Source organism: Canis aureus, chromosome 24 (genome assembly GCF_053574225.1).
Source record: "Canis aureus isolate CA01 chromosome 24, VMU_Caureus_v.1.0, whole genome shotgun sequence".
In the NCBI taxonomy this organism is placed as follows: Eukaryota; Metazoa; Chordata; class Mammalia; order Carnivora; family Canidae; genus Canis; species Canis aureus.
In genome coordinates this window covers 12922089-12947837 of record NC_135634.1, presented here as the reverse complement: position 1 = coordinate 12947837, position 25749 = coordinate 12922089, and the positions used below count along the sequence as shown (strand labels likewise).

General features: G+C 41.3%; 1 protein-coding gene across 1 annotated transcript; it reads left to right on the top strand.

The window, feature by feature from the left end:
• The first annotated feature begins 1374 nt into the window (after positions 1-1374).
• Positions 1375-24224, top strand: LOC144295788 (protein POLR1D-like). Its single transcript, XM_077868295.1, has 3 exons — positions 1375-1616; positions 7874-7948; positions 23677-24224. The coding sequence occupies exons 1-3, from the start codon at positions 1390-1392 to the stop codon at positions 23942-23944; spliced, it is 570 nt and encodes a 189-aa protein (XP_077724421.1). The 5' UTR covers positions 1375-1389; the 3' UTR covers positions 23945-24224.
• The last annotated feature ends 1525 nt before the right edge of the window (positions 24225-25749 follow it).

Here is a 25749-nt window from a genome sequence, read left to right as displayed (position 1 = left end):
GTTTTTTAATACTTTAGATTATTAGAACACAATTTATGAGGGTGCCTGGGTGGCTCAGTTGGTTGAGCATCTGCCTTCAGCTCAGGGCCCTAGGATATGATCTTGGGGTCCTAGGAGAGATCCCCATGTCAGGCTCCCCACTCAACGGGGATTCTACTTCTCCCTACGCCCCTCTCCTCAGCTCCTCCTCTCATGCTCTCTCTCCCTCTCAAACAAATAAATTCTTTTAAAAATACATAACTTATGTAAAAATCTTTATTTTAAAAGTATAATGATTTTGCTGAAATCAAGGCAAGAAAATAAATTTTATGGAATAAATACATATGAATGTTTGTCTTTCTGTATTCATCAATATTACCAACTCATAAACAGTTCTCACTGTGTGCAGTAAGTTAATACCGTCACCTCTGGTATTTTGCTGACTTCCAGTCATTTTAAAAAAACAGCTTTACACATGTTTTTTATTTTTATTGTAATGAAGGTATATTTATCATGGTAGGAGGAATGAATTTTTTATTTAATAGTTTTTAGCTTATTTTAATACTTGTAAATATTAAGAAATATGGTCTGTGGGACTTTATTTGTCCTTTGGTGGGCCTAAGAGAAAAGAGTGGTAGTAACATCTACTAATATGGAGCAAACAGGAAATCAGGAAAGTCCTGCAGAGAAGGTAACACGTGATCTGGATGTCTGGTGACAAGTATGTGGCTGGACTGCAGAGCAGTTTAGACAGAGAATGTGGCCTGACCAGAGCTCCACCGTGCATGTAATGGCAGATAGAATGCTGGGGACACCTAGCCCAACTGGGCTCCTGGACTTGCAAAAAGCTAAGACCCAAGAATGTGGTAATCCCACGGGGCACATATTGCCTGGTGAGGTCTTGCAGACATAGGCCAGTAAGCCACCGCCGCAGTCTCCATTAGTATGCTCAGACTCCTAACGCTGAGTACTTTTATTTCAGAGTGCACTTAGCATCTCTACTAAGAGATGGAGTTTAGAGAATGTGAAAGGAGCAGAGTGAAGTGGGCTTTACTCATTCGCATAATGACTCAAAAGAATGATACCAGAAGCCGAACAAAGGTCATTTATCTCTGGTAGTCCACAAAGAGAAAAGTGTTTTCTAGATATGAAAGCTTGCTGAGATTTTCAAGCAGCCCTAGAGGATGAAAGACCTCCATCCAGACTGGCCAGATTCCAGCTGTCCCTCATTCTTAGCACTGACTTGGCGTCTTCAGTCCGCGTCTAGGCTTTCCCTTTATGGCCTGATACTTGATGCTACCGGGGCTGCGGTGCCAGGGCACTGCTGTTCGTGTCTGGCCACCACAGAAGATGGCCCAAGTTGCCCAGGGCCATTGGCTTATTTCATCGCATTTCTTTGCCCTGTGACACATGATCTCACTGTTGTGTCTTCACCATCCTTGTCTTGTGTTTTCCATCTCTCCCAGCATCTCCTCCTCCAGCTACAGATACAGCAATTTTACTTGTAAATCTGTGCATCGTTGTCCTGTCCTACTCACACCCAGAATCCATTCATTGACCAGATCTCAACTGAGGACCTACCATGTGCCAGACGTAGGGAAAACTAGGGTGAAGAGGACCAGTCTACTGAGCTCTAGGTCAGATATATTGAGGCTCCCTCTCTACGTTCCCCTAAGTAATCCAATATTTCTTTTTCTTTCTTTCTTCTTCTTCTTTTTTTTTTTAGATTTATTTTTTTAGTGGAGAGATGGAGCCAGAGAGCACAAGCAAGGGGAATGAATGGCAGAGGGAGAGGGAGAAGTGGGGCCCCTGACCTGAGCCTAAGGCAGACGCTTAACTGACTGAGCCACCCAGGCACCCTCAATATTTATTTCTAATATATACATACAGGTCTTTATTTGATATACAGGGCCTACTATAAGCCTCTCCAGGGAAAGGCCTTGCTCACCATATAAATCATCATACAGAGCATGTAAGAGAGATTGGCCAAATTTAACATCATCTTGAGAATTAACTTCTTGTGCTTTCATCTTTTATCTATAAATAATTATTTTCATATCCCAAATGATCTCAATGTCACTCTTGAGTTTTACCTTTAAAAACCTTTCCCACAATTTGAATTTTCTTACCTTTCTGTATAGCTGATAGGCGAACCCAGACAATTTGATGTTTTCTGAAATACAGATGGCCTAAATTTCTTCATCTGTGTCTATGATCAAATTACTGAATAATACAGAACCCATACCTTGTCATATGGTTTCTCCCAATCCACATGGTCACTCCACTGCTAATTACTGCTGAGTGGTTATGAGCCTGTAGGCAGATGTCCAGCAGTGATCTGAGTCATCTGTCCCTGGTTTTTTTTTTTTTTAATCAGAATGTTCTGTGGTCTGACATCAAATCCTTACTTAAGATCAAGTAAATTGTTCCATTTTTTTTTCTTCAAAACATCACTCCATGGAAAGACATTGAGTTTTTTTTAAATTTTGCCCAGTGCCCTGCTGTATGTGGATGGCTCGGGGATGAACTGGTGGCCTGCAGCATGGATGATGATACGCTGGGTCTGGCAGGGGCCTCCTGGTCAGCAGCAGCCTGTCATTGCACTCCTTTGTGCCCAATTTCCAAGTCAGTGCTTGTCACCAAGTTATACTTGTTTAAACACAAGACCCTCAGCCTGTCTTCCATGACTTAATTGCCATATTTGAACCGCTTTTCCCATCCATGATGTGACAGATACTGTACATTTAGTTGGTCAAAGGTAACTTTTTTTTAGTAATTTTTTTTAAAGATTTTATTTATTTATTCATGACAGACACAGAGAGAAGGCAGAGACATAGGCAGAGGGAGAAGCAGGCTCCTCACAGGGAGCCCGATGTGGGAACTGATCCCAAAACTGCAGGATCATGCCCTGAGCCAAAGGCTGATGCTCAGCCGCTGAGCCACCCAGGTGTCCCATCTTTTCTTTTCTTTTCTTTTCTTTCTTTCTTTCTTTCTTTCTTTCTTTCTTTCTTTCTTTCTTTCTTTCTTTCTTTCTTTCTTTCTCTCTTCTTTCTTTTTTGAACTATAATTATACATATAGAAAAGTGCACAAATCCTAAGCATGCAGCCTGATAAGTAGTCAAGTGAATGTACCTATGAAACCAGCACTTCAATCACAAAACGGAACATTAGCACCACAGCAGCTGCCTTGTACTAATTCATCAGACTCTGTCTTTTTTCCCCTCTGTGTCTTTTTTGTACAACTATTTGACGTGTAGCTTTTCTGATTTGATTCTTTGAAAGATCTCATTTTCTCATGTTCTCCATTATTTAATTTGCCAATTCTCAATTTGTGGTTTGATTTCAGGTACATTGGTTTTCATGCTACCCTTTCTGTATACTGATGGAGCCAGTTAGCTCTCGGTTGATTTCTGTGAGTAAAAAGAAACATAAGACCCAGATGACTCCAAACTAATTTGCTTGACTCTGGAATTTAAGATGATTTTGACCAGATTTGCATTCCCACTTGGGTTCTATTTCAGCTGCTATTATCATCCGTTAACATTCCTTCAGCATGTACCAGCTGGCTTATGGAATGAACAGGCAGGCCTCAGGGAGCCCGGAGAGGATGGAAAAATGGGTGGAGACGATCCTACACACGTGAATCCTTGAAAACTGATGTTCGTGGGTTCCTGTGCCCAGAAAACAGTCTGCATAGTGAGCTGGCTTTCTTGGACTTCTTGTTTGCACTCAACTGTATATTCTAATATAATAAATTGGTTTTACAAAGACACCTAGGAGATGTTTAGGAATCCAAGTTTAAAAACTACTCAGAACCAAATTTGTGTCTGAATAATTATTTACTTACCTATGTTCTCCCCGTACTTGGAGCTTCCATGGATGTTCTCCTGCTGTTTGCTTACACTTGCTTCGTTTCAGCAGCTCCATAAATAAGGAGGTTTTGAAACATCCTGAGGTTGATGTTTCATAATCTTTGATGACTTACACCTCTGGGACAATGTGCAGTAGAAGCTGGCTTTGCTCTTTCCTTACCCAGGAGTCAGTAGCCAGACTTACAGGAAAAACGATAAGAGGCCACAGTAAAGATCCCTAAAGACTACCTGGTTTTCTAGTCTTCTCCCCTGAATTTTGAAGGTGGTGGTGTTATTTCAAGGCAGGATGTGCAATTGCTAGGAATTGTTCTTTTCCTATTTGGAAGTAATGACCTGCAGACCGAGCTACCTCGAGCAGGAGAATTTGGGGTAGGAGGCAGCAAATGCTCTACATTCTCAGGATGAAATAGTATGCCTTTCTCCGTGGGTGCTGCGGCTGCTGAGCACGTAGGTGCTCCATTAGGCCTCCCTCCTCCCCTCTATCTTATATTTTGCCTTTTATGATAAAGGGAAAACGATTCCTCTGGACTTGTTGTGCAAATGTTTGTGGAGAAGATAGGTGGTAGAACCGGAAGACCAGAGGATATATAGCCTTAAACATGCGCAGGGGTCCTTTTGTTTGTCTGTCTCTTCCCTCCTCCCTGTCTCCTCTCCTCCTTCCCTATTCCCTGTCCCCCTCCCCTACTCCCTGACCTCCTCCCCTGCCCCCCCCTCCCCTGTTCCTGTCCCCCTTCCCTGCCCTTTCTCTCCTTCCCCTGTTCCTTCTCCCCCTCCCCTGTTCTTGTCCCCCTCCCTGCTCCCCTCCCCTGCCCCCTTACCCCCCTGCCCCCTCACCTCCTGTCCCACTCCCCTACTTCCTGCCCCCCCTCCCCTACTTCCTGTCCTCCTCCCCTGCCCCCTCTCTCCCTCCCTGGACCCCTGTCCCCTACTCTTCTTCCAGGATCACTAGCAGTGCTGTCTTGGGAGAGCTAGGCAGTGTACCACTTCACTTTCCTCATCTGTGAACTAGTTGCCATAACTATGTTGTCATGTTCCTGTACCACCACGCTTTGCCAAAGGTAAAGCTCCACAACAACGTTCTTGGTGTTAAACCAATTACAGATACCAATCGTGGTCACACCCCAGCCCCTGGCAGTGGGATCCTGCCACACTTAACTGGGGACTGAGTGTATCCCCCATCTGAAGCCACAAGTGAATTCCTTCTACCTCAGCAGCCTTTCTCATACCTGTACCTTCTTTTCTCTTTGATTGTGGCTGTAAGTCAGATCTCTGAAATCGTGGCAGATGAAGTTAATGACAGTACTGGAGATGGTTTTACATGAAACCAGAACTATATAAAAATCAATGTTAGACTCTTGAAGGTGCCTAGAATATGGGCTCGGAATCTCTGCAAGATTCTTTGGACTGAGTATTGTACGTCTGCAGATGTACAGCATTTCAACAGTATTATGACACAAGTAGGCTTTTGTGGGCTAGTCGAGGGGAGCTAGGTAAACATTTTAATATGGGTCTAGTGGGAAAAGGCATTCTAGTTTATTTTGACTTGATATACAGTTGTTCATAATTGGAGAACTGCCCAAACAAGCTTTTTCCCTGAAGATTTTTAACTTTCTGTTGTCAAGAGGAGAGATCTAATTATGGGTGGGTCTAAGTATGATGGATGACCTGTTTGTATTTAGATACTACTGCACTTAACTAATGGGAAAGAGGGGGAGGTGTATTTGGAATATTTTTGCCCTTTGATTTTTTAACTTACATCTGTGAGAGTGAAAAAGATCTTTGGAGCTAGATAGGATGCATTTTTCATGAAATACTAGATGAGACAAAGCCCTCGGATCACATCCAAAGGATGTATTACTATTATTATTGTAAAGAGATGGGAGAAAGAATGTGTAGTAGTGAAGGGCAGGCTGCCTCAAGATGGGCCACTTTGCATAAAGATTGAGTTAATCAAACCAGTGCAGGAAAAGCTCTCTGCCTTCCCCTCAACTGCCTGAATTTACTTTGGAAAGGAGAGCCAGTACCAGGAAGAGAGTCATTCAGAGACTCCCCTTTACTTAGGTAACTGGTTTGCATCATAGGGAAACTTTGTTTTTCCAGACATCACCTCTCACCTATCTACTAATGGTCTCCTTCCCCTCTATATCCTCAGGCCCTCCTCAGCTCTTAGAAGCTTCACGTGGCCTCACTGTCTTTGAAATTTCTTTTCTGTCTGGATTCCCCTTATGAACGCTACTGGATTTGATTTTCTCCTGTTAATTGGTCTTAAGTCAGTGTGGTTCCCAGGCCAGCGAGAGGGAACATAGGGTAAAGGAGGGTCTTCTTCCCTCCCTGACAGATGATAAGTAGTAAGTAGATGCACTCACCTATTCCTGATGCCAGAAGGCTGGACTGTGAAATACAGTCTGCCTGAACAAGTCCAGAGGGTAAGAGGGCACATAAGTTTGTCACTGGTTCTTTGCTGACCTGGTCAAGTGTGCTCTCCGGGATGGAGCACAAAGGATCAAGCTGCTGAGTCAGCTGAAAAGACCTTTTTTTTTTTTTTTTTTTTTTTTTTTAAATGAGAGTTTATTAAAAAATATGTAAATGATACAAAAATAGCCAGGTACATTTGTTGAAGATCAAGAGGATGGTGAAATAGTTTGACAGCATACTAATAGAAATATGGAGGTGAGTACCAAGAGAAACAGATTTTTTTTATAAGTCTTTAAATAATATTTGCTGTTTTAAGCTATGTGCTTTGATAAAATAAGAATCATTATAAAATAGTCATAGAATGTTAACATCATTTGAGGATTATGTAAATTGTATCTAGAGTAGTGCTATAATAACATGATTAAATGTTTTTATATAGAATCAATGTATAATTACCAGTTTCAAAATTTTGTGATTAGATATATAATTGTGTCTTTGGACTATATTTATTTCCAACTTTATACCTCTCTTTTCTTTACTACTTATATGTCATAAATAATATTAAAATCAGGACAGGAATGGTCATCTTCCTATTTTACTACCCATAGCACCTTGCACAGTATCTTAGACATAGTAAAATCTCAGAATATGATTGATAAGTACATTTTCTGGAGTTTTTTTTTTTTTCAATCTTAAAGTTGTACAAATAATACAGATTCACTCTAGAAAAAATAGAAAATGCAGAAAAGCAAAAGAAAAGAAAAAAAAACAAAAAACCTTTTTAATTACCCAGAAACTCATCTTACTATCTTGATACTACCCCTCCAAATGTTTTCCTATGTAATACATACATGCAAATAAATTTAAAATAAAAATTATCCAGGGGCACCTATGTGGCTCAGTTGGTTAGCATCCGCCTTCAGCTCGGGTCATAATCCCAGGGTCCTGGAATTGAGCCCCACATTGGGGCTCTGCTTCACCTTCTCCTTCTGCCCTCCCTTGCCTTGTGCTCTCTGTCTCAAATAAGTAAAATCTTTTTTTAAAAAAATTATCCAATTCACACCGTACCCATGTCCTTAAGACAAGGTGGAATTCTTAGGTCAGCAGGTATGTATTATTTTGAAGGCTCTTTATCATGTTGCCAGATTGCCCTCCAGAAATGTTATATCAGCTTCAGTCCCCATTAGTAGAGCAAAGAGTATTCATTTCTCTCTCACTAAGTAGTGGGCAGAAACATATTTATCCTTGTTGGGTTCATTATTATTTCTTAGAATAATAATGTATTTGACCATCTATAATTTTCAGTGTTTTTCCCCTTCATATAAAAAGTTTCTTTTTAATGTTATTTAAATAACATTTAAATGCTTTTTAAAAACTGTTTTAAAAACATTTTCAAATGTTTTTTAACATTCAAAATGTTAAATTTCAACATTTTAACATGTTTTTAACAATTTAACATGTTTTTTAAATTTTAAAAATTTCTCCCCAATTTTGAAATTTTATACTTCAAAAGCTGTTCATTCTGCAAGATCATATATGCAGAATGAACTGATTTTTCAGAATTTAAAGGAGTGACTCCCTCTCAAATCTCTTTTTCTCCCCATCAGGAAGGCAATTGAAGAACTGCTTAAGGAGGCAAAACGTGGGAAAACAAGAGCAGAAACAATGGGACCGATGGGTTGGTAAGTGCTTCCTTAAGTAGAGCACTCTTCCTTCAAAAAACAGTATAGAGGAAGTCTTGGCTGGAGAAGTGGATATGGAAATCTTTAGCAGACTAGGGAAGGTAAAGGAAAGGGAAAACCGTGGCTGTGGAGGAAATCCCCCAGAGTGTGAGAGTGGGAGCCCTGCTGAGCACAGCGCTAGGGAGCTCTGAGCCTTCGAAGAAGGCAGAGGGTGTGGATGGAGAGGAGCCATTAAGGCGTCATCATCCCTTAAGTTCACAGATCCCAGGAGATAATGTAGATGTGACTCCCGAAGGTACCACCTGAGAGGAATATTGTAGCAGTGTCCATTGTTTCAGCATCTGTTTTAATTATAGTCTTAGTAAATTGAAATTTCTTTTTAAAATTCTACTTGGAAGTATTTTGATTCTGTGACAGCTGTGTAGAACTAAAGTTTGCCTTAGCAGTTTCTACATATGAAGCAGTGCTTTAAAACTTAAAGTTTCGAAACAAAGGAAGAATTTAACCTTAAGAATTTAATCTTAAGCATTATTAAGCTTTACTTTAGCAATAACACACGCATTCAATAAATATGCTGACTTTAGATCTTTAATCTAGAATTTAGAATCCACTACAATGGAGGGTTGTGGATGATTAAGAGCAAAATGTAAAAGTGAGATAGGAGTGGAAACTAGGTTTCAGAGTATACCTCATTCTATAGCTTTGACTCTTAGAACCATGTAAACCATCATTTACATAAAATACAAAACAAAAATAAATAGAAGGAATAGGCAATCCTTAAAAATCAAGCAAAATAAAACAAATAGATCTAAAAAGCCTTTTAGTGGACAGTTTAGCAGCACATAAAGGAACTCCTTCATGTGATCTGAAATTTGACACTCTTTCCAAAAGAACTCCCAGAAGTATTAAATTGTTTACAGTCATCATCTTAAATGTTTGCAGTCATCATAACTGTCAATAATACTAATGTTGTTTTTCTGAAAATATTATATAACAGGATAAAGCAAAGTAAATATTTATTTGCTATAAACACCCAGATTTCCAGTGTCCAAGAGATACAGATATAAAATCAAAGTAAAAACCTATAATCCTAAATTGGAATTGGAAATAACAATACAAAGCCATGCTAGATTTTCTCAGGAAGGAAGGAAGGAAGGAAGGAAGGAAGGAAGGAAGGAAGGAAGGAAGGAAAAAGAAAAGAAAAGAAAGAGAAAGAAAGAAAGAAAGAAAGAAGAAAGAAAAAAAGCTTTTTCTAGCTCTGTTCATAGAAAAGTGCTAGAAATGATGACCACCCACTCAGTAGCAGTGAGTGCCCCTGGCATCCATATTGTGGTGTATAAATACCATTTCTCACTGAAAAAAGACCAAAACCTTAGAGAAATAACTGACTGCACATCCGAGATAGTGCCTGGAGATCACCAGACAGCAAATTAGAAGTCACAGTCCCCAAGACTGCCCTCACTCTTACACCAACTGCAAATTCAGGGAGTTCTCAAAAGTACCCTCAGCTTCCTTAAGTCACTGACAAATTCCTACAATTCACAGAAAACTATGATATGAACAGTTACACTTTATTATAGGAAAGGATACAGATTAAAATCAGCCACAATAAGAGGCGTAAAGGGCATTGTCTGAGAGGTCTGTCTCTCTGAGACACGAAGTTTCTGCTGTCCTCTCCCCATGGAGTCAGGACCCATCACCTACCCAGCATCAGTATGTGATAATATGTGTGGCATATTGTCAACCAGGGAAGCTCATCCAGGCCTCCATATTCAAAGTTTTTTTTTTTTTAAGATTTTATTTATTTATTCATGAGAGACACAGAGAGAGAGAGAGAGAGAGAGGCAGAGACACAGGCAGAGGGAGAAGCAGGCTTCATGCAGGAAGCCTGACATGGGACTTGGTCCCAGGTCTCCAGGATCACAACCTAGACTGAAGGTGGTGCTAAACCGCTGAGCCACCTGGGCTGCCAGTATTCAAAGTTTTTATTGGGATTCCAGTACTTAAGGATGATTGATCGATTGGTCACATGGTTGATCTCAGTCTCCAGGTTGACCAAGACCACATGACCCAAAGCTTCCACCCTAAATCACATGTTTGGGGTTTTTAGTTTTGTTTGTTTTTAGCATGGGCAGCTCCCACTTTAAGACCATCAAGTGGGACCTGCCCCATCCTAAGATCTACCCTAAACAAAGACATTTTTGTCAGATATGGCATTACCTCCCAGAATTGAGATTACCTCCCAGAAGCCAGACCTCTCTGTGGGTTAGGCCATACTTTTACTACACAGACAGGAAATGTGTAAGAGGAGGAAGAAAGTGATGTCAGGAAGACTCAGGAAACTACTTGAAAGGTCTTCCACCGGATGGGATAATTTGATCCCCAAGAAGAATAAAGCTGTAATGATTGAGATACCTGAAACATGTTAAAATCCATAAAGTCATAAGGATACCACAAGAAGCTTAGTGGTCCCTTTTGGAGAATACTATAGAACCAAATCATTATTCATAAAATTGGCAAATAGTGAAGAACATTTATCCTGCTCCCTGTGCAAATTATACCTAAAGATTACCAAATAATTGATGAAAGAAAACTTACTTGTAGAACTACATCTGGTAAATATACAAGGACTATAGAATAAGATCATCATTTGAATTCTTAACAATTCAATAAGAAAACAAACAATCCAATTTAAAAATGGACAAAAGATTTGAACAAACACTTCACTGAAAATTATGTAGGATTGGCCAATCAGCATATGAAGAGATGCTGAAATCATTAGTTATCAGGGAAATACAAAATAAAACCAGAGTTAGTGGTGGCTCAACAGTTGAGCCTTTGGCTCAGAGCATGATCCTGGGATCCTGGATCGAGTCCTGCATCGGGCTCCCTGTGGGAAGCCTGCTTCTCCCTCTGCCTATGTGTCTGCCTCTTCTCTCATGAATAAATAAATCTTAAAAAAAAACCCAAAAACATAGTTACCACTATATATACACTAAAATATCTACTTTTAAAAAGACTGAGAGTACCAAATAACAATGAGGATATAGAACAATTTCAATGTTCACACATTGTTGGCAGAAATGTAAAATTGTATAGTCATTTTAAAAAATAGTTGGCTGTTTCTTATAAATATACATTTACCAGAGAGAATTCTTCCAACCAATTACCAGAGAATTGAAAAGTAAGCCCACACAAAAATCTGTACAGTTATATGCATAGCACTTTTATACATTATAGCTCAAAACTGGAAACATCCCAAATGTCCGCTACCTGATGAATGGATAAACAAATTGTGGTTCTAGCCATACATGCAGGGCTCCTCAATAGTAGAGAGGAAAGAAGTACAGACACACTGCACGGAAGAATCTCAGGGGCACCTTGCTAAGTGAAAAGAAGCCAAACACAAAACCTTACACTCTCTAAGATTCCACTTATGTGGCATTCTAGAAAACACAGAACCATAGGGAGAGAAAGCAGATTATTGATTGCCAGGAAATGGGGACAGAAGGAAGGGATTTACTGCAGATGTTTGTAGGTGACAGAAGGAGTCTACATCATGATTAGTGTGGTGATTATATGACTTGGTACATTTATTTTACTTAAAAAGGATAAGTTTTACTCTATATGAATTATACCTCGTAAAACCAATTTTAAAATAAAAAGAATGTCCTTATTTGCAATCCCTAAGGACACACGGGACCCAGGCAAAGGTCAGTGGCCACTAAACTGAGATAAGGAGTTGGTGGGGACCATTCTGGGACAGGTCAGGCTGACCACACCTGAACTCACTGACCCATCTTCATGCCGCGAAAAGTTGCAGTAGGTAGAGCAGACCACCATTTCTGAGACATCCTTGTCAAAAGATTGAACCCAGATCTGATCAGATCTCCAGTTAGAACTACAGGTTTGCAGGTAATACAGAGAGCAGAGGAACACCTTAACTGACACCATAGGGATAAAACCACAAAAATCCAGTATGTGGGGAATTCAACAGGACAAACAACCCAGTTTCTTTTTTTTTTTTTTTAATAAAATAATTTTTATTGGTGTTCAATTTACCAACATACAGAATAACACCCAGTGCTCATCCCGTCAAGTGTCCTCCTCAGTGCCCGTCACCCACTCACCCCCACCCCCCGCCCTCCTCCCCTTCCACCACCCCCAGTTCGTTTCCCAGAGTTAGGAGTCTTTATGTTCACAACCCAGTTTCTTTAACAAATGAATTGAAAAGAAGGAGGGGGTATCCTATGAATTAATAGATTTGAGACACATCAAATAAAATATATACTTTATTTGGATCTTTTCCAAACTAACTGTAGAAAGATGTTTATGAAACATTTGGGGTATTTGATGATATTAAGGAATTAATGTTGCTTTTTTAGGTGTGATCATGGTTTTGCTGTTATTTCATTTTTTAAAGCTATTATCTTCCAGAAATTCATTCTGATGTATTTATGGATAGAGTGATACAAAATGAAATAATCCGGTGTGAGTCAATCTGTATGTAACATATGCAGTCATCTTAGATTCAATAAAATACCCACCTCCTGGAAGGATACTTAAACAAATTAGGTGAGATAAGATGTATGCAAAACATTCGATATCGTTCCTGGAATGGAGCAGTGGGTCAGAGTTAATTAGATCTGCTCTTATGTCCTTTCAGCCCTTCCCTGTCCTTTACTGAGATGAAGGTGCCTCTACCCATTTGAATCAAATTAGTACAAACTTGCTTAGGGGCAGGCCGCTTTGGTGTTCAGGGATCAGGTTGACCATAGCCACTGGTCAGCTACTACCGAATGTGAGAGAATCGACATAGAGCTAAATCATGAATGCAGATGGCTTGACAAGTGAATAAGAAAATGTCAGGGTCCTGCTATGTTAGGAGTGCTCAAGGAGATCAGTTGCATCTAGGCAGCTCTCCAGAGGGAAGTCATTGATCCTGATGATCTTTCTGCCGCTAACTGGCTTGGTCCAACTTTCTGATAGTGGAAGAACTAGTTTATCAGTGTCAGCTCTGTTTCCCCTGCAGAGAGTTACCACATGCCCAGGTCATCCTGACATTCATGGGAGTGCTGATGTCCTCACTGGGCATCATCTAAGTAGTGTCAGCAGTTCCACCAAGTTGCCGCCGACCTGGGTCCCTTCCAGTATGCTGCATCTTGTGGCCGTAGGGTGTGATTCTTTTCCACAAGGTCCAGTAGGGTGACAGCCATTCAATCCTGATTTCAGTTAACAGAAGGGAAGAAAAGGAGAAGGAAGGCATGCACCCTCCTTTAAGGACACTGCTCAGAAGTTGCATACACCATTTCCATATATATTTCCATATATACTCCATTGGCCAGAATTTCCTTCCATGTCTTCACCTGGCTACAAGGTCAGGAATTTCAGTCTTTTTTCTCCCCAGGAAGCCACGTGCCAGACAAATATCTGGGGTTCTTTTACTGTTAAAGAAAGGAAGAATGGATATCCGGGGACACCTGGCAGCCTCTTCCCATGAAGGAGGGAATCATGTCAAAAGGGAGTAAAATAAAAGATGGCAGGCAAAGTCAAACATTCCAGACTTGTAAGGGCAGATCCTAGGAGAATAGGATATGAAACTTCCAAGTTCCCATTAGCCTACAAGACAAGAATTCCTGCTGCCATTGCTCCTTCTCTCAATTGTCTTGTAATAGTGGTCCTCCAACATTTGGGTTATTGGGTCCTTTACCCGCTTAAAAGCTATTGATGACCCCAAAGAGCTTTTCTTATGTGGATTATGTCTATCAGTATTTATTGTATTTGAAATTAAAATTAAGCAATTTTAAAGGATTCTTAAATTCATTTAAAAATAATAATAATAAGCCTATTACCTGTTAAAGGAAATTATATACCCTTTATAAAAATAACTGTATTTGTGGGGGAAAATACTGAGTTAAAGCAATATTGCTTAGTATTTTTGCAAACCTCCTTCATGTCTGGCTTATAAAAGACACCTGAAATTTCATATATGCTCCTACAGTCTGTTGTTTTGGTTGAATTATGTGAAGAAAATCCAATCTCACAAATATATATTTGGAAAAGGAAGAAGTACTTCAATAGCCTTTACAGAAAATTGTGGTATTCTATAACCCTTCATCAAAATTTTGCAGATAACCTCAACAAGTGGTAGTTTCTTTAACATCCTCTTTAATAGCATAGACTTTTCATAAGCTGTTAGGATAAAAATCCCTTCATCTACCTTGCACCCTGACTGGGTCTTCTCATATGTAATTTTGTAACATCACGCAATGGTCATCTCAGAAATGTTGGCTCACTGAGTCATCCTCTAAATGTTGACACATTTCATTATATAATATTAAAAGAATCCATTTGTAAATACCACCACAAATCCCATCAGAAAAGTCTTCTATATGTTGGGAACTTGTCAAGCGCACAGTTTTCCAAGTCTCATTTTCTTTCACTTGAAAACCCCAGTTTTATCATTGCCAGTGAGGACTGTGAGCTCTTTTCCTTGAAGTGACAGGCTCACTCACATCTGAAGAACCAGCTGGTTCGCTTGCAATTCCAACATTCATACACGTCTTTTCCTGTGGGTCAGCACACTCTGACACATTTGGGCTGTGCAAACAGGTCTGACTAAAGGACAGCCATGACTTGCTTCTGCTCCCGAGGCTGGGACAAGAACATCTTCACCATCATGCTCCTCCTGGGGGAATAACTGGTTTTCCATCTGTTTGTGTGCATGCGTGTATATAAATAAAAAATTCTGACCACTAATCCAGTGATTCTCAAATTTGAAATTATGTGGGAAGCTTCCCAAAATACTAATGTCTGTGTCCCACCATCAAAGATTATTAGTTTGGATAGCCTGAGCTTTGGGGTTTTAAAAAGATACCCAGGTGATTCTAGAGTGCACACAAATTTGAAAACCACTATCACAATACCTACATATTATAAAGAATAAAACCAACCTGCTCTGCAGAATTCAGACCTCTCCCAGGGGCAGATGGCTCCATAGCACTTGGGTAGCCAGAGGCCCAGCCACGGCAGGCCCAAGATCCATCCCTGTCAAGCAGACCTTCTTGGACAGATCTTAAAGGAGTAGACAGTCTGTGGCTTACTAGTGGGCCATGATCTGTTTTTCTAAGCATCTAGAAGACTTTTATATTTGCTTTAAAGTTTAAAATAGAACCAGAGTGCCATTTTTTTTCCTCTTGGGTATTCCATGAAAAGATCTTAATGAGGTAGTTGAGCCATTGCCAGAAAGAGATTGCTGAACTAAGAAAATGCCAAGGAATGGCATTTTTTATTTTATAAAGAAAGAGACCATTTGGTGCTCTGTATTTCCATGGATGTGTTTCAGCAAAAGAATCTCTTCAGAGGCTGTTCTTTATTGAGGCCTCAAGGAAGCTGAATGTGGGCCCATATGACTTCCTTTTAGTCAACATAAAGGAATTTATAAGCACAAATTTCAGAAATTTGCCCAGCTACGTTGTCCACAAAGCTGTTTTTATTCTAGTCACATTTACGTCAGCTGATCTATAGCCCAATGTAATTTTTTGAGTCTAGTGCTTTCAGAACTGCAGTCTTATACTTGGAAAGGCTTATATTCTGGTAGGAAAAGTTAACAAAGATTGAGTTTGACAGAAAACGATTCTTCAGTTTTTTGTGGTTTTTTAAAAGATTTTGTTTATTCATGAGAGACACAGAGAGGCAGAGGGAGAAGCAGGCTCTTCCCAGAGAGCCTGATGTGGGACTCGATCCCAGGACCCCGGGATCACGTCCTGAGCCGAAGGCAGATGCTCAACCACCGAGCTACCCAGGCATCCCCGATTCTTCAGTGTTTTTTAACCCAGTTTTAAGAAGAATGGCATTTTAGGGTGCTTTTCTATTTGGCGTGGCAGATGTTCTGGTGATAAGGGGGAAAATCATCCACATTGTTCTTCCATTGTATATAATTATATATTTGGTTATTTCTCAAACCTTTATGCAGATATTTTATTTTTTATTCATTTGAGCACCAGCAGGTGTATTAAGAGGCCAGGCTTAGGCAGCAGTAAAGAAGACTCTTTCTGTCCTGGCCTTAAAGTTATTAATCCACTGGTGGATACGGACAAGTGAGCAGGTGAACACAAAGCAGCATGCTGGAACCAACCGGCAGGGAAGGAAGGGCTCCCATTTCAGAGTGACTCATGGACGAGGCTCTTGGCAGTGTTTCAGGGCCACAGAGATCCAAAGGCTTTACTCTATAGCTAAAGAACGTGGGGCCTAAATGGGTTCCCGAAGGCCCCAGCTAGCAAATTGAATGGATCATTTGCTTTCTTGTCCCTAGTCTAACACTCCTTGCTACACCAGCTCTCTTCTGGTTGTTATTGTCCGATAGCATGCGGGCATGTCAGTGCTTCCTGCCCCCGGCTTCCCACATGCCTTCCAGATCAAGTTATGAAAGTGAATTGGAGAGCCTTGCACATGTTAGCACCGGATCATATGGCTATGGAAAATAATGTGTGCGGCTAACAGAGCAGGAGGCCAAGGATGACAGCCCTGTCGTCTGTCCCAGGATACCACCATTCACATATTTGCTTGTGAGCTTTATCTTCACACATCCTCTGTTCCTCTCAGTAGTCTCCTAAAGAGCACAAATGCATAGACAGGTAGCTTGGGATTTATCTTTGCTGCAGGATCCAGCCTAATGCCTTACATATGAAAGATTCTCAGACTTTAAGAATCAGTTAATAATATAAGTATATACATACATATGTGTCAACTGTTGCACATTACCTTTAGGTATAGTGTCGGGGCCAGAGTACAACAAAAACCTACCTGGGGCCTCAGGACTGTTGTCCACAGAGTAATTAAGGATTAACAATTCAGCAATGGCAATTGTAACACCATAAAAGAATCTCTCGGGTGGCCACATGCTGAGGCATTTGATTGTCAAATTATAAACTGTAAGCACCGTGGGTGGTTGTGGTGGTTGTAGCAGCATCAAACAACAAAATGAGCTGTAATCAACCACAGTGTCAAGATGAAAAATCTTACCCATGTTTCATGGAGTGTTTGGGGTGTAGTTGTGCTTCTTTCTATGGGTGTTATTTTTTTACTCACATCCACAGTAGGGCAAAGGAATATACAGAATGGAAGATAAAGTGCTGCTTGCTGGTGTGGGAGTGAGTGTGGCCATAGAACAAAGGAGTGAATTGGAGAGCATCACATGGAAACTTGCTCCCATGATTCCAGGGAGTCTATTGCCCTAACCATAAAAATAAGAAACGTAATTTCCCATTGCCTGTTATACTTCACAAATCTCAAAGTCAAGTGCATTTGGGGAGTTCCATGACTTTGTCCCAGCCTTGTCCATGTTAGTGACTCACCACTTGACACCACATACACATCTGCTTCTTGGTGCCTGTGCAGGACGAAGCAGCCTTGCCAGCAAGAGTGCCAACAGGCTCTTCACCTGTGGTTTCTTTCCCCAACGGCTCTGGCAGTTGGTCACCTGGTCACACCACAGTGCGTCTTTGTCTCTCTCTACTCCTTCCTGATCTGGGATGATGTTGGGAGGGTAGACCTTGGCATCATAGCCCTGATTCCAGTCTTTCCAACTTGGGATCTCAAATAAGTTGCTTTCTTCTCTTGTCTACCCATAAAGTGTTCAATGGTTGGAGAAATGGAATGATGCGATGGCATGGGGCGATTACTTCATGGAAGTCAGTGTCAGTCAGCACTGTTACTATTCCCAATTGGCTAGTGATTGTGTGCCACTGTCCAGTGGGTCATATTCATGGAACTATTTTAGAATCCAGAAGTGGCAGGTCTGGGGGACCTGGGTGGTTTAGTTAGTGAAGCATCTGACTCTTGGTTTCAACTCAGGTTGTGATCTCAGGGTCATGAGATCAAGCCCCTCATTGGGCTCAGAGCTCAGCATAGAATCTACTTTAGATTCTCTCTCTCCCTTCTTCACCTCTGTCTCTAAAATAAATAACATCTGTGCTCGCTCCGGCAGCACGTATACTAAAATAAATAACATCTTTTTTTAAAAAAAAAAAAGTGGCAGGTCTGAATCTGTAGCATGCTAGATATAACTTTCTATCCTTCAAGCAGTGAAGACAAAAAGTATTAAAATCAGAAAAAAAATTACATATCTTTTCCCCTTTCTATTTTCTGTTGGTTTTACAGTCTGCTATTTTTCTGAAGTCCAGCATGATAACTGCAAGGAGGAAGTCCTTATATTTACAAATTCTGTTATACGTTATGCCCACTCAAAATAATAGAGAGATGAAAAGCTTACAATCCCCCTAATCAGTCCATAGGTCCCTTGAATGGCAGATTCTTCAGAAATCCACCTCTCCTGGGGCATACAGAAGCCCTCACAGCTTCTGGGCTGACAGTTTTGGAAGTGAAGTAAAGCACTTCACTTTTAAAGTGTACCAGAGTGAGGATGCCAGATCTTAAGTCTGACAGTGCTGTCGTGGGTACTCTCCCAATGCAGTCATAACCAGTCGCATTGTATATAGAGTTTTATATCCATTTACATTGTTAGCACCTTAAATCATTTCTTCCCACATGAGCTAGTATACCTTTCTAAAAGCAAAAACAGAAGCTGGCCAGGCTGAAAAAGCTGACATGGTGTGGCTCAGAGCAACAGAGAGGGAAGCAGCCACTCCAACCCCAGTAGCATGTCTTGGGATGTCACCAAGGACGTAGGTGGTGCAGACACCTGGAGCAAGCAGACTGCCCTCACTCGAGGGCTCAGGTTTTACCTCAGTGCAGATATGAAAAGCTCTGGAATCGTTGGTTCCTAATGCTAGCTTATCACATCATCTCAAATACTGGGGGAAATGGCACTAATAAAGAGCTGAGAAACAAAACAAATAAATGAGTTTTCTTTTTTTTTTTTTTTTTTTTAAGATTTTATTTATTTATTTGAGCAGGGGGACAGGGACAGGGAAAAAGAATCTTAAGCAGACTCAGCACCAAGCATGGAGCCCAATGCAGGTCTCTTTCTCAACCCCGAGACCATGATCCCAGCCCAAATCAAGAGCCCCTGGCTCAACCAACTGAGCCACCCAGATGCCCCAGAAATGAATTTTCTGATGGGATGAATGAGAGGAGAGTAATTTTTGAAAGGGGTTAACATACAGAACACGGGCAGAGAATTTGAAGACTGGAACTTCAGAAACCACTTATATACCTCAGCCTTCAGTGGTCTATCTGAAGAGTTATCTCCAGAGCTTTCACAGTATTAGGAAATGCAAAGTATAAGCTCAGAGGTAATACTTTAGGGCAGCTTGAAATGTCCTGGGAAGTGAAACTTGCAAGTTTAACCATTTGAAATACCAGAACTATTTGTTTCAGATAGATTGATTGATTGATTGATTGATTTGAGAGAGAGCATATGCGTGAGTGTGTGCACATGAGTAGAAGAAGGGGCAGAGGGAGAGAATATCCAAGCAGGCTCCATCCCACCAGCCATGAGATCGGAACTTGAGCTGAGACAAAAAATGGGACACTTAATTATCTCAGCTACCCAGGTGCGCTGAAGTACCAAAACTTTTAAATGTTAACCATTTTTATGAAAATTTCTATGAAATCTCATTAACTTTTTCTTGATGACTCTGGGTTTTTTTTTTCTTTTTATATATATATATTTTTTTTTTTTTTTCTTGGCTCAACTCAGGTTTCTTTTTCTTTAAAAAAAAATTTTTTTTCTTGATGGCTCAGGATTTTTTCTTTTTAATTGTTTTTTGTTGTTTGTTTTTTGTTTTTTCATTGAGAAATATCAGATAGCCTGCTCTGTTCTTGATTAGCGTCTTATCCCAGGTGATTTGGGACTTTAGGATGTTATCACAAGTTGCCACCAAGGAGAAATCCCTACTATATTAACTGATGTGAGTACTGTATGTACTTACATATATGTATATATGTATTTTTTTCTTCTGTGAAGAGAGTGAATACTAATATAGGTCCACAGTCCCTTGTTTAAACCCTTGAATCCTGCTAAGTGTCTAAATTGAGATATTTTTACATTTTAGCAAGGTACATAAGCATGTCCAGTATACACCCTGAACGCCCCCAGGGGTACTTGTTCAACACATGATTATTTCTGCCCCCACACATATGAATGCTTACACTAAATGGGATAAAGACTAGACATAAATAGCCCAGTGTCAGGTTAGGCCAGGTTTTGCTGCCAAACAAGTTTCAACATCATATAAAGACCTTGATTTTCAAAGGTTTTAACATTTTAGAATTGTAGAGAAGAAATTCTAAACCCATAGGTAACACTGAAGATTTACCATGTGCCAAGTACTGTGCTAAATTCTTTATGTATTATCTCAATAAATCCTCCCGGTAGGTAGATACTTCTGTTACTCCTGTTTACCAATGGGGAAAACCAATGCACAGGGGAGTTAAGTAACTTACCCATGGTCGCACAGCTAATTAGTAGAGCTAGGATATAAAGCAGAGTTAACATTCACCAAACACTTGTTACATATTCGCATTACTCTAAGCACTCCCTCATTTGATCTGCAACCATTCCATTAAGATAGTCACTGCTGTTATTCTCCATTTAACAGGTAAGAGGCAACAGGGAGATTATATAACATGTTCAATCTGATGGTGTGGTTTCAGAGCATGTGTGCTCAGCTAGTACCACATTCTATGAGTTTATAGCAATGAAACAACTGGCTTCTAGGTTCAACAAGATGAGTTACCACACCGAAGGCTAGTGGGTTTCCTCACACGTCAGCAGCATCATTATACTCCTTAAACCATGATATTTTCACTGCAGGTTTTACCATTTCTTTATATGGAATCAGTTACTACATTTGCCTCCACATCTGCTGGCAACTACCCCTCTATCTCATTGCCCTGCCTTACTTATTACAAGTATAAATGAGCACTTACTGTCATGACCTAAAGCATGTCCTAGCACATTCAGGAGAAGTCACTCGCAAAGCCTCCCCCTTCCTTCTCCCTTTCCTTCCTCCTCCCTCCCCTCCTCCCTCCCCCCCACCCCAGGTAGGCAAATGCTGCCCTTGACTCTGCACCCAGAGTAGACTCTTAGGCACAGCCAACATTAAAAATCACATCTCTGGGGATCCCTGGGTGGTTCAGCGGTTTGGCGCCTGTCTTTGGCCCAGGGCGCGATCCTGGAGTCCCAGGATCGAGTCCTGCGTCAGGCTCCCGGCGTGGAGCCTGCTTCTCCCTCCTCCTGTGTCTCTGCCTCTCTCTCTCTGTCTATCATGAATAAATAAATAAATAAATCTTTAAAAAAAAAACACATCTCTGATGTTAAAAAGAGATGTAAAGGACAGTTTCCTTGTGGCTTGATTCTAGAAAGTCCTCTCACTCTCTGAACATCTCTTTTGGTGGCCTGTGGAGTCAGTGGCTCACACCCACCGCTAGAAGCTAGCAACCATCCCCTCCAGCAGGGTCCCCACTCTCAGCAGGAACCCCTGTGTCTCTAGCAGAAGAGCTTCATTCATCTCTGACGAGCATATGGGGGTAAAGATGATCTTACGTGGAAGATAGCAAAATAGAGCAGAATTCATCAGGAGTTACCAAAGGGTTTGTTTTGACTATTGTCCCATCGGGCCATCCTCACCTTTCCTCATTTGTCTGATCCAGAGAAGAACTGACCAGGTTTACCAGCACTGAGCTGGCCCCCTCCAAGGAAAGTAGCTAGCCCAGGGTTCTTCTGGAGCTGGCTGTACGCAGCCTCCCACAGCCAGGACACATGTGTGGTCCATTTCCTCGTACTCTGTACTCTGGTCCTGCTCGTGAACTAAGCACTGGGCCACAGGTGGCAGAGGGGGGGCACTCTCAGCTTCTTACACTCTGCACTGAGGGGCATTCTTCTCCTGCAGACCAGCTGAATGGTGCTCTTTAGTGACATCGGTGTGACGGTGTGACGTACTCCTCTGAATCTTTGCTGAGTTTGCAGGGGTTCGAGTTTCTTCACCAAAGTGGTGCCTGAAGTCCTGAGAGCCTCTAACACCACTGATGTCCCCGCAGGTGGCCCTGCCTTAGGACTGACTGCTGACATAGCAGAATGCTGGTTCCTGTGCCTTTTCCAGGAGCTCAGCGAAGCCCCACAGGGCTCCAGGCAGCTACATGGCGTTGTACCCCCTGGTACTTCAGGTCTGGATTTTCTGTACTCTTTGTCACTGCCTTTTTTCTTCGCTCCTCATCTCATTCACTGTGGCTTCAAAACTCTAGCCGCAAAGAAAAATAAAACAAAATCTCTGGTGTTGCTTCCACCTCTAAGTATTCCCACTGGCCCTACTACACTCCACTCACCTTTCTCTCTACATTCCTTTTTCTCCTTGTTCTAGTTCTTTCCCTTGTCAACTCTCCTGGCCTGAGCATTAAGCATACACTGCATATGGAGTGCCTACACCACCTTCGATTCTCAGATATTTTCTCCATTCGTGTAGGCTCAAGAGCTGCTTATTGGCTGCAGGAGACATTTTCTTTTATTTTTTCTCCACCTTTATCTTCTAGATTCAGTGCCATTCTAGTTGCTTGATCTGCTCTGACCTACCTCCCTATAATAAGTGGCACTAGGCTTATGTCTGCTCATGTTTCACTTATCGAGTACTAGATTATAAAATCAATCCAGTGGGGTGCTGGTGGGTTGATTTGGAAGTATTGTGTGGGATTCTCTTTTTTATCAAAGTTTGATCTGAAGATAGAGATTATAGAATCCTACATTCATTTTTGCTTAATGCCAGCCACTCTGAATAACATGATTTTGGGGACCAGCATCCTCCTAAAATAGCCCATCATGGGACAGACAGTTCTCACCTGCATGGGGTTTTCTTACCCAAAACAAAAACTTTAGTGTAATTGAAAAAGAAAATAAATATATGCTTAGGTATATACCTAAGCGTTAGTTATATCCTGTCTCTTGGGTGAACTTGAATACCCAGCTGATTTAATATACAGTGCGCAGAAACTGACCCAGAGGGTGCACCTGGGTGGAATGCTCCCCAACCGAACACAGACTAGAGTCCTGAGACGGAAGTGTAAGAGAGTCTTTTAAAGGAAAAATGTGTTGGGATGCCTGGGTGTGACTGCGGTTAAAGCATCTGCCTTCAGCTCGGGGCATGATCCTGGAGTCCCACATCGGGCTCCCTGCATGGAGCCTGCTTCTCCCTCTGCCTATGTCTCTGTCTCTCTCTCTCTCTCTCTCTTTAAAAAAAATAAAGGGAAAATGTGATTATTGCATTTTTATGGATTCTTTGGATAATGTTTATTTCTAGAGGAGAGCATTTAGCTCCAGTAGTCAAGATATAGCAAAATAATTTTTTTTTCCTTAGAGAGGGACTCAACTTTTTACTCTCTGGTAAGTAAAAACAAGCCATGATCAGTTTGGCTCAAAGTGCAGATGATAGCCAAACCAAGCATTTATTATTCAAGCAGAAAACATAAGCAATTCCCGTCTTCCAGGTTCTAGCCAATACCTGCACATGTACAGCAAGCAGTAGAAGAGTTAGTCCAAAAAGGAAGGGAGTGAAGTATTCAGAGAGGCCCAGTCTGCAGTCTGCAATTCCAAGTGTTTTGCTTTTTTCCCCCCGTGTACTCAGAGTTTACACTAGGTGGCATGCAAGGAAAGCCGAACACATTTGGAAACTTGATTCTGTGCACACCCAATTCTTCTGGCACAAACCCTGGCCAGTGGGTGCAGCTTCAGAGCCAGCGATCTCGTTTGAGATTGTTCTTTTTCTCCTCCCCAGGATGAAGTGTCCTCTCGCTGGCACAAATAAAAGATTCCTAATTAACACAATTAAGAACACGCTGCCCTCCCATAAAGAGCAAGACCCTGAGCAAAAGGAGGGCAGCAAGGAAGCCACGAAAAGCCAGGGCCAGAAAGAAGAAAAGCGGAAGAAGCACAGAGGTCACCCCTACAAGCACAGCTTCCAGGCCCGGGCCCCCGAGGGCCACTCTCCACACCGGAAGCCCAGCAGCCGGGACAAGTCGGGGAAGCGCTCCAACAGGCGATGAGGAGGACGGGCAGGAGCCACCTGCACTGATCCGTCTGGGACAGGGGGTGTGCCCACGAGGATTTGAGGACAGGCCTGCAGCCAGAGAGCAGACACCTAGGAGTGACTTTTACAGTCGGTCCTTAGTTGCTATGACAAGGAAATGAGTGCAAAGGGACTTGCTCTGCAGGTGTCCAGGCAAGTCCCAGCTTTTCTGGCAGTGGCCTCCCATAGCGTGTCATGTTTTCATTCTCTGTTGTTTGGAAGTTGGTTTCAAAATAAATCTAAAACTTAAGTTTTCAGAGGTTGTAACGACTAATTCCAGTTTTTTCGACGTGTTAACGACTGTGGTCCTCAGATTTTCTCAGAAAATGAAACACTTGTAAATCCTCTATGTTATCTTTTTGGAAGATGAATTTAAAATTCAGAAGTCATCTGGCCAGTAACCACAGTCAGGAAAAGATGTAGCCCTTCAAGGGCTAGAAATTTACCATGAAACTCTTTGATAGGTTTGTTTTCCTCTAAGGGAGCCATGTAGAAAATTCTCAAGATGGCTTTGAATTCAGTGTTCCATATCAATAACCAGAGGCTAAATAATTGGCTCTGTTGTTTCCTTGTGCATTCTCAAACTCATTCCTGACATAGAACAACTTTCTATATTTAATTTTTTGGGAATATATAAGTTTTAAGTGGTGCTTTTAAAAGAACCCTCAAAAGTTAAAACTAACATAATTACTTTAGTGCTATGTCTTATTTAGCTGCAGACCTATAATACCACTCTTAGTATAGTTGTTTCAGAAATCTTAATTTTAAATTAAAGTGTGTTTACAAGACCGTTTTCTGGTTTTTTTTTTTTTTTCAATATCGATGTATCTCCATTTTAATGTATAATTACAAACCTTTCAAACCAGTATTCTTCCTTTCATACTCAGGAAAATGTCACCAAGTACCCTCTTCCCTGGTCCACAAAAGGAAGAAGAATCTCTCTCTGTCCCCCCCCACCACCACCCCCAGTTTTCCAAAGCATCTAAGCTTATGCCTGGCTGCTCCCAAATAATCACTCGCCACAGCCTGCTCCCTGCTTCCTGGCAGCCAAGAAAAGCCCTTTCTTAATGTTTAGAAAGGAGCACATCCGAAAAGTTAGCTTCGGGGTGTTTATAGAGAAACCGTAATAGACCAAGCACTGGCTTTGACCATCAGGCTGCTGGCCACACCCTTGGTCTGCTCTGAGCTAAAAGCTCAGGAGTGAAGACCAGGCATTCTCACTAGACCCACCTGTCTCCCGAAGACCCCAGGGCCCCTGTGACTTCATAACGACATAGCAAGACACTTCGCTTTCAGACGTACAAAAGGAATAGTTTGGCTCATATGACTTTATCCAAATCCATTTATGCATTAGCTTACACTGTTTGTGCTAAATTGGGAACATTTTGTATTTAAATACTAGAAATAGAGTCCTGAGTTTTTGAAAATTCTTGTTATAATTAAGTAAAATAAAGTTGGATTGTATCAATTGTCTATGTTCTTTGTGTTTAGAGCAAACTGCCAAATTTGTTATTCTTTAAAAGAAAATTACTTTTTTTTTTTTAAGATTTTTATTTATTTATTCATGAGAGACACAGAGAGATGCAGAGACACAGGTAGAGGGAGAAGCAGGCTCCATGCAGGGAGCCCAGTGTGGGACTCCAGGACCACGACCTGGGCCGAAGGCAGTGCCCAACTGCTGTGACACCCAAGTGTCCCAAAAGAAAATTATTATAATGAGCACATTCTGTTACTTGCAGGAAGTCTCTGTACCTCCTTACACTTAACCTTTCTTATTTAATT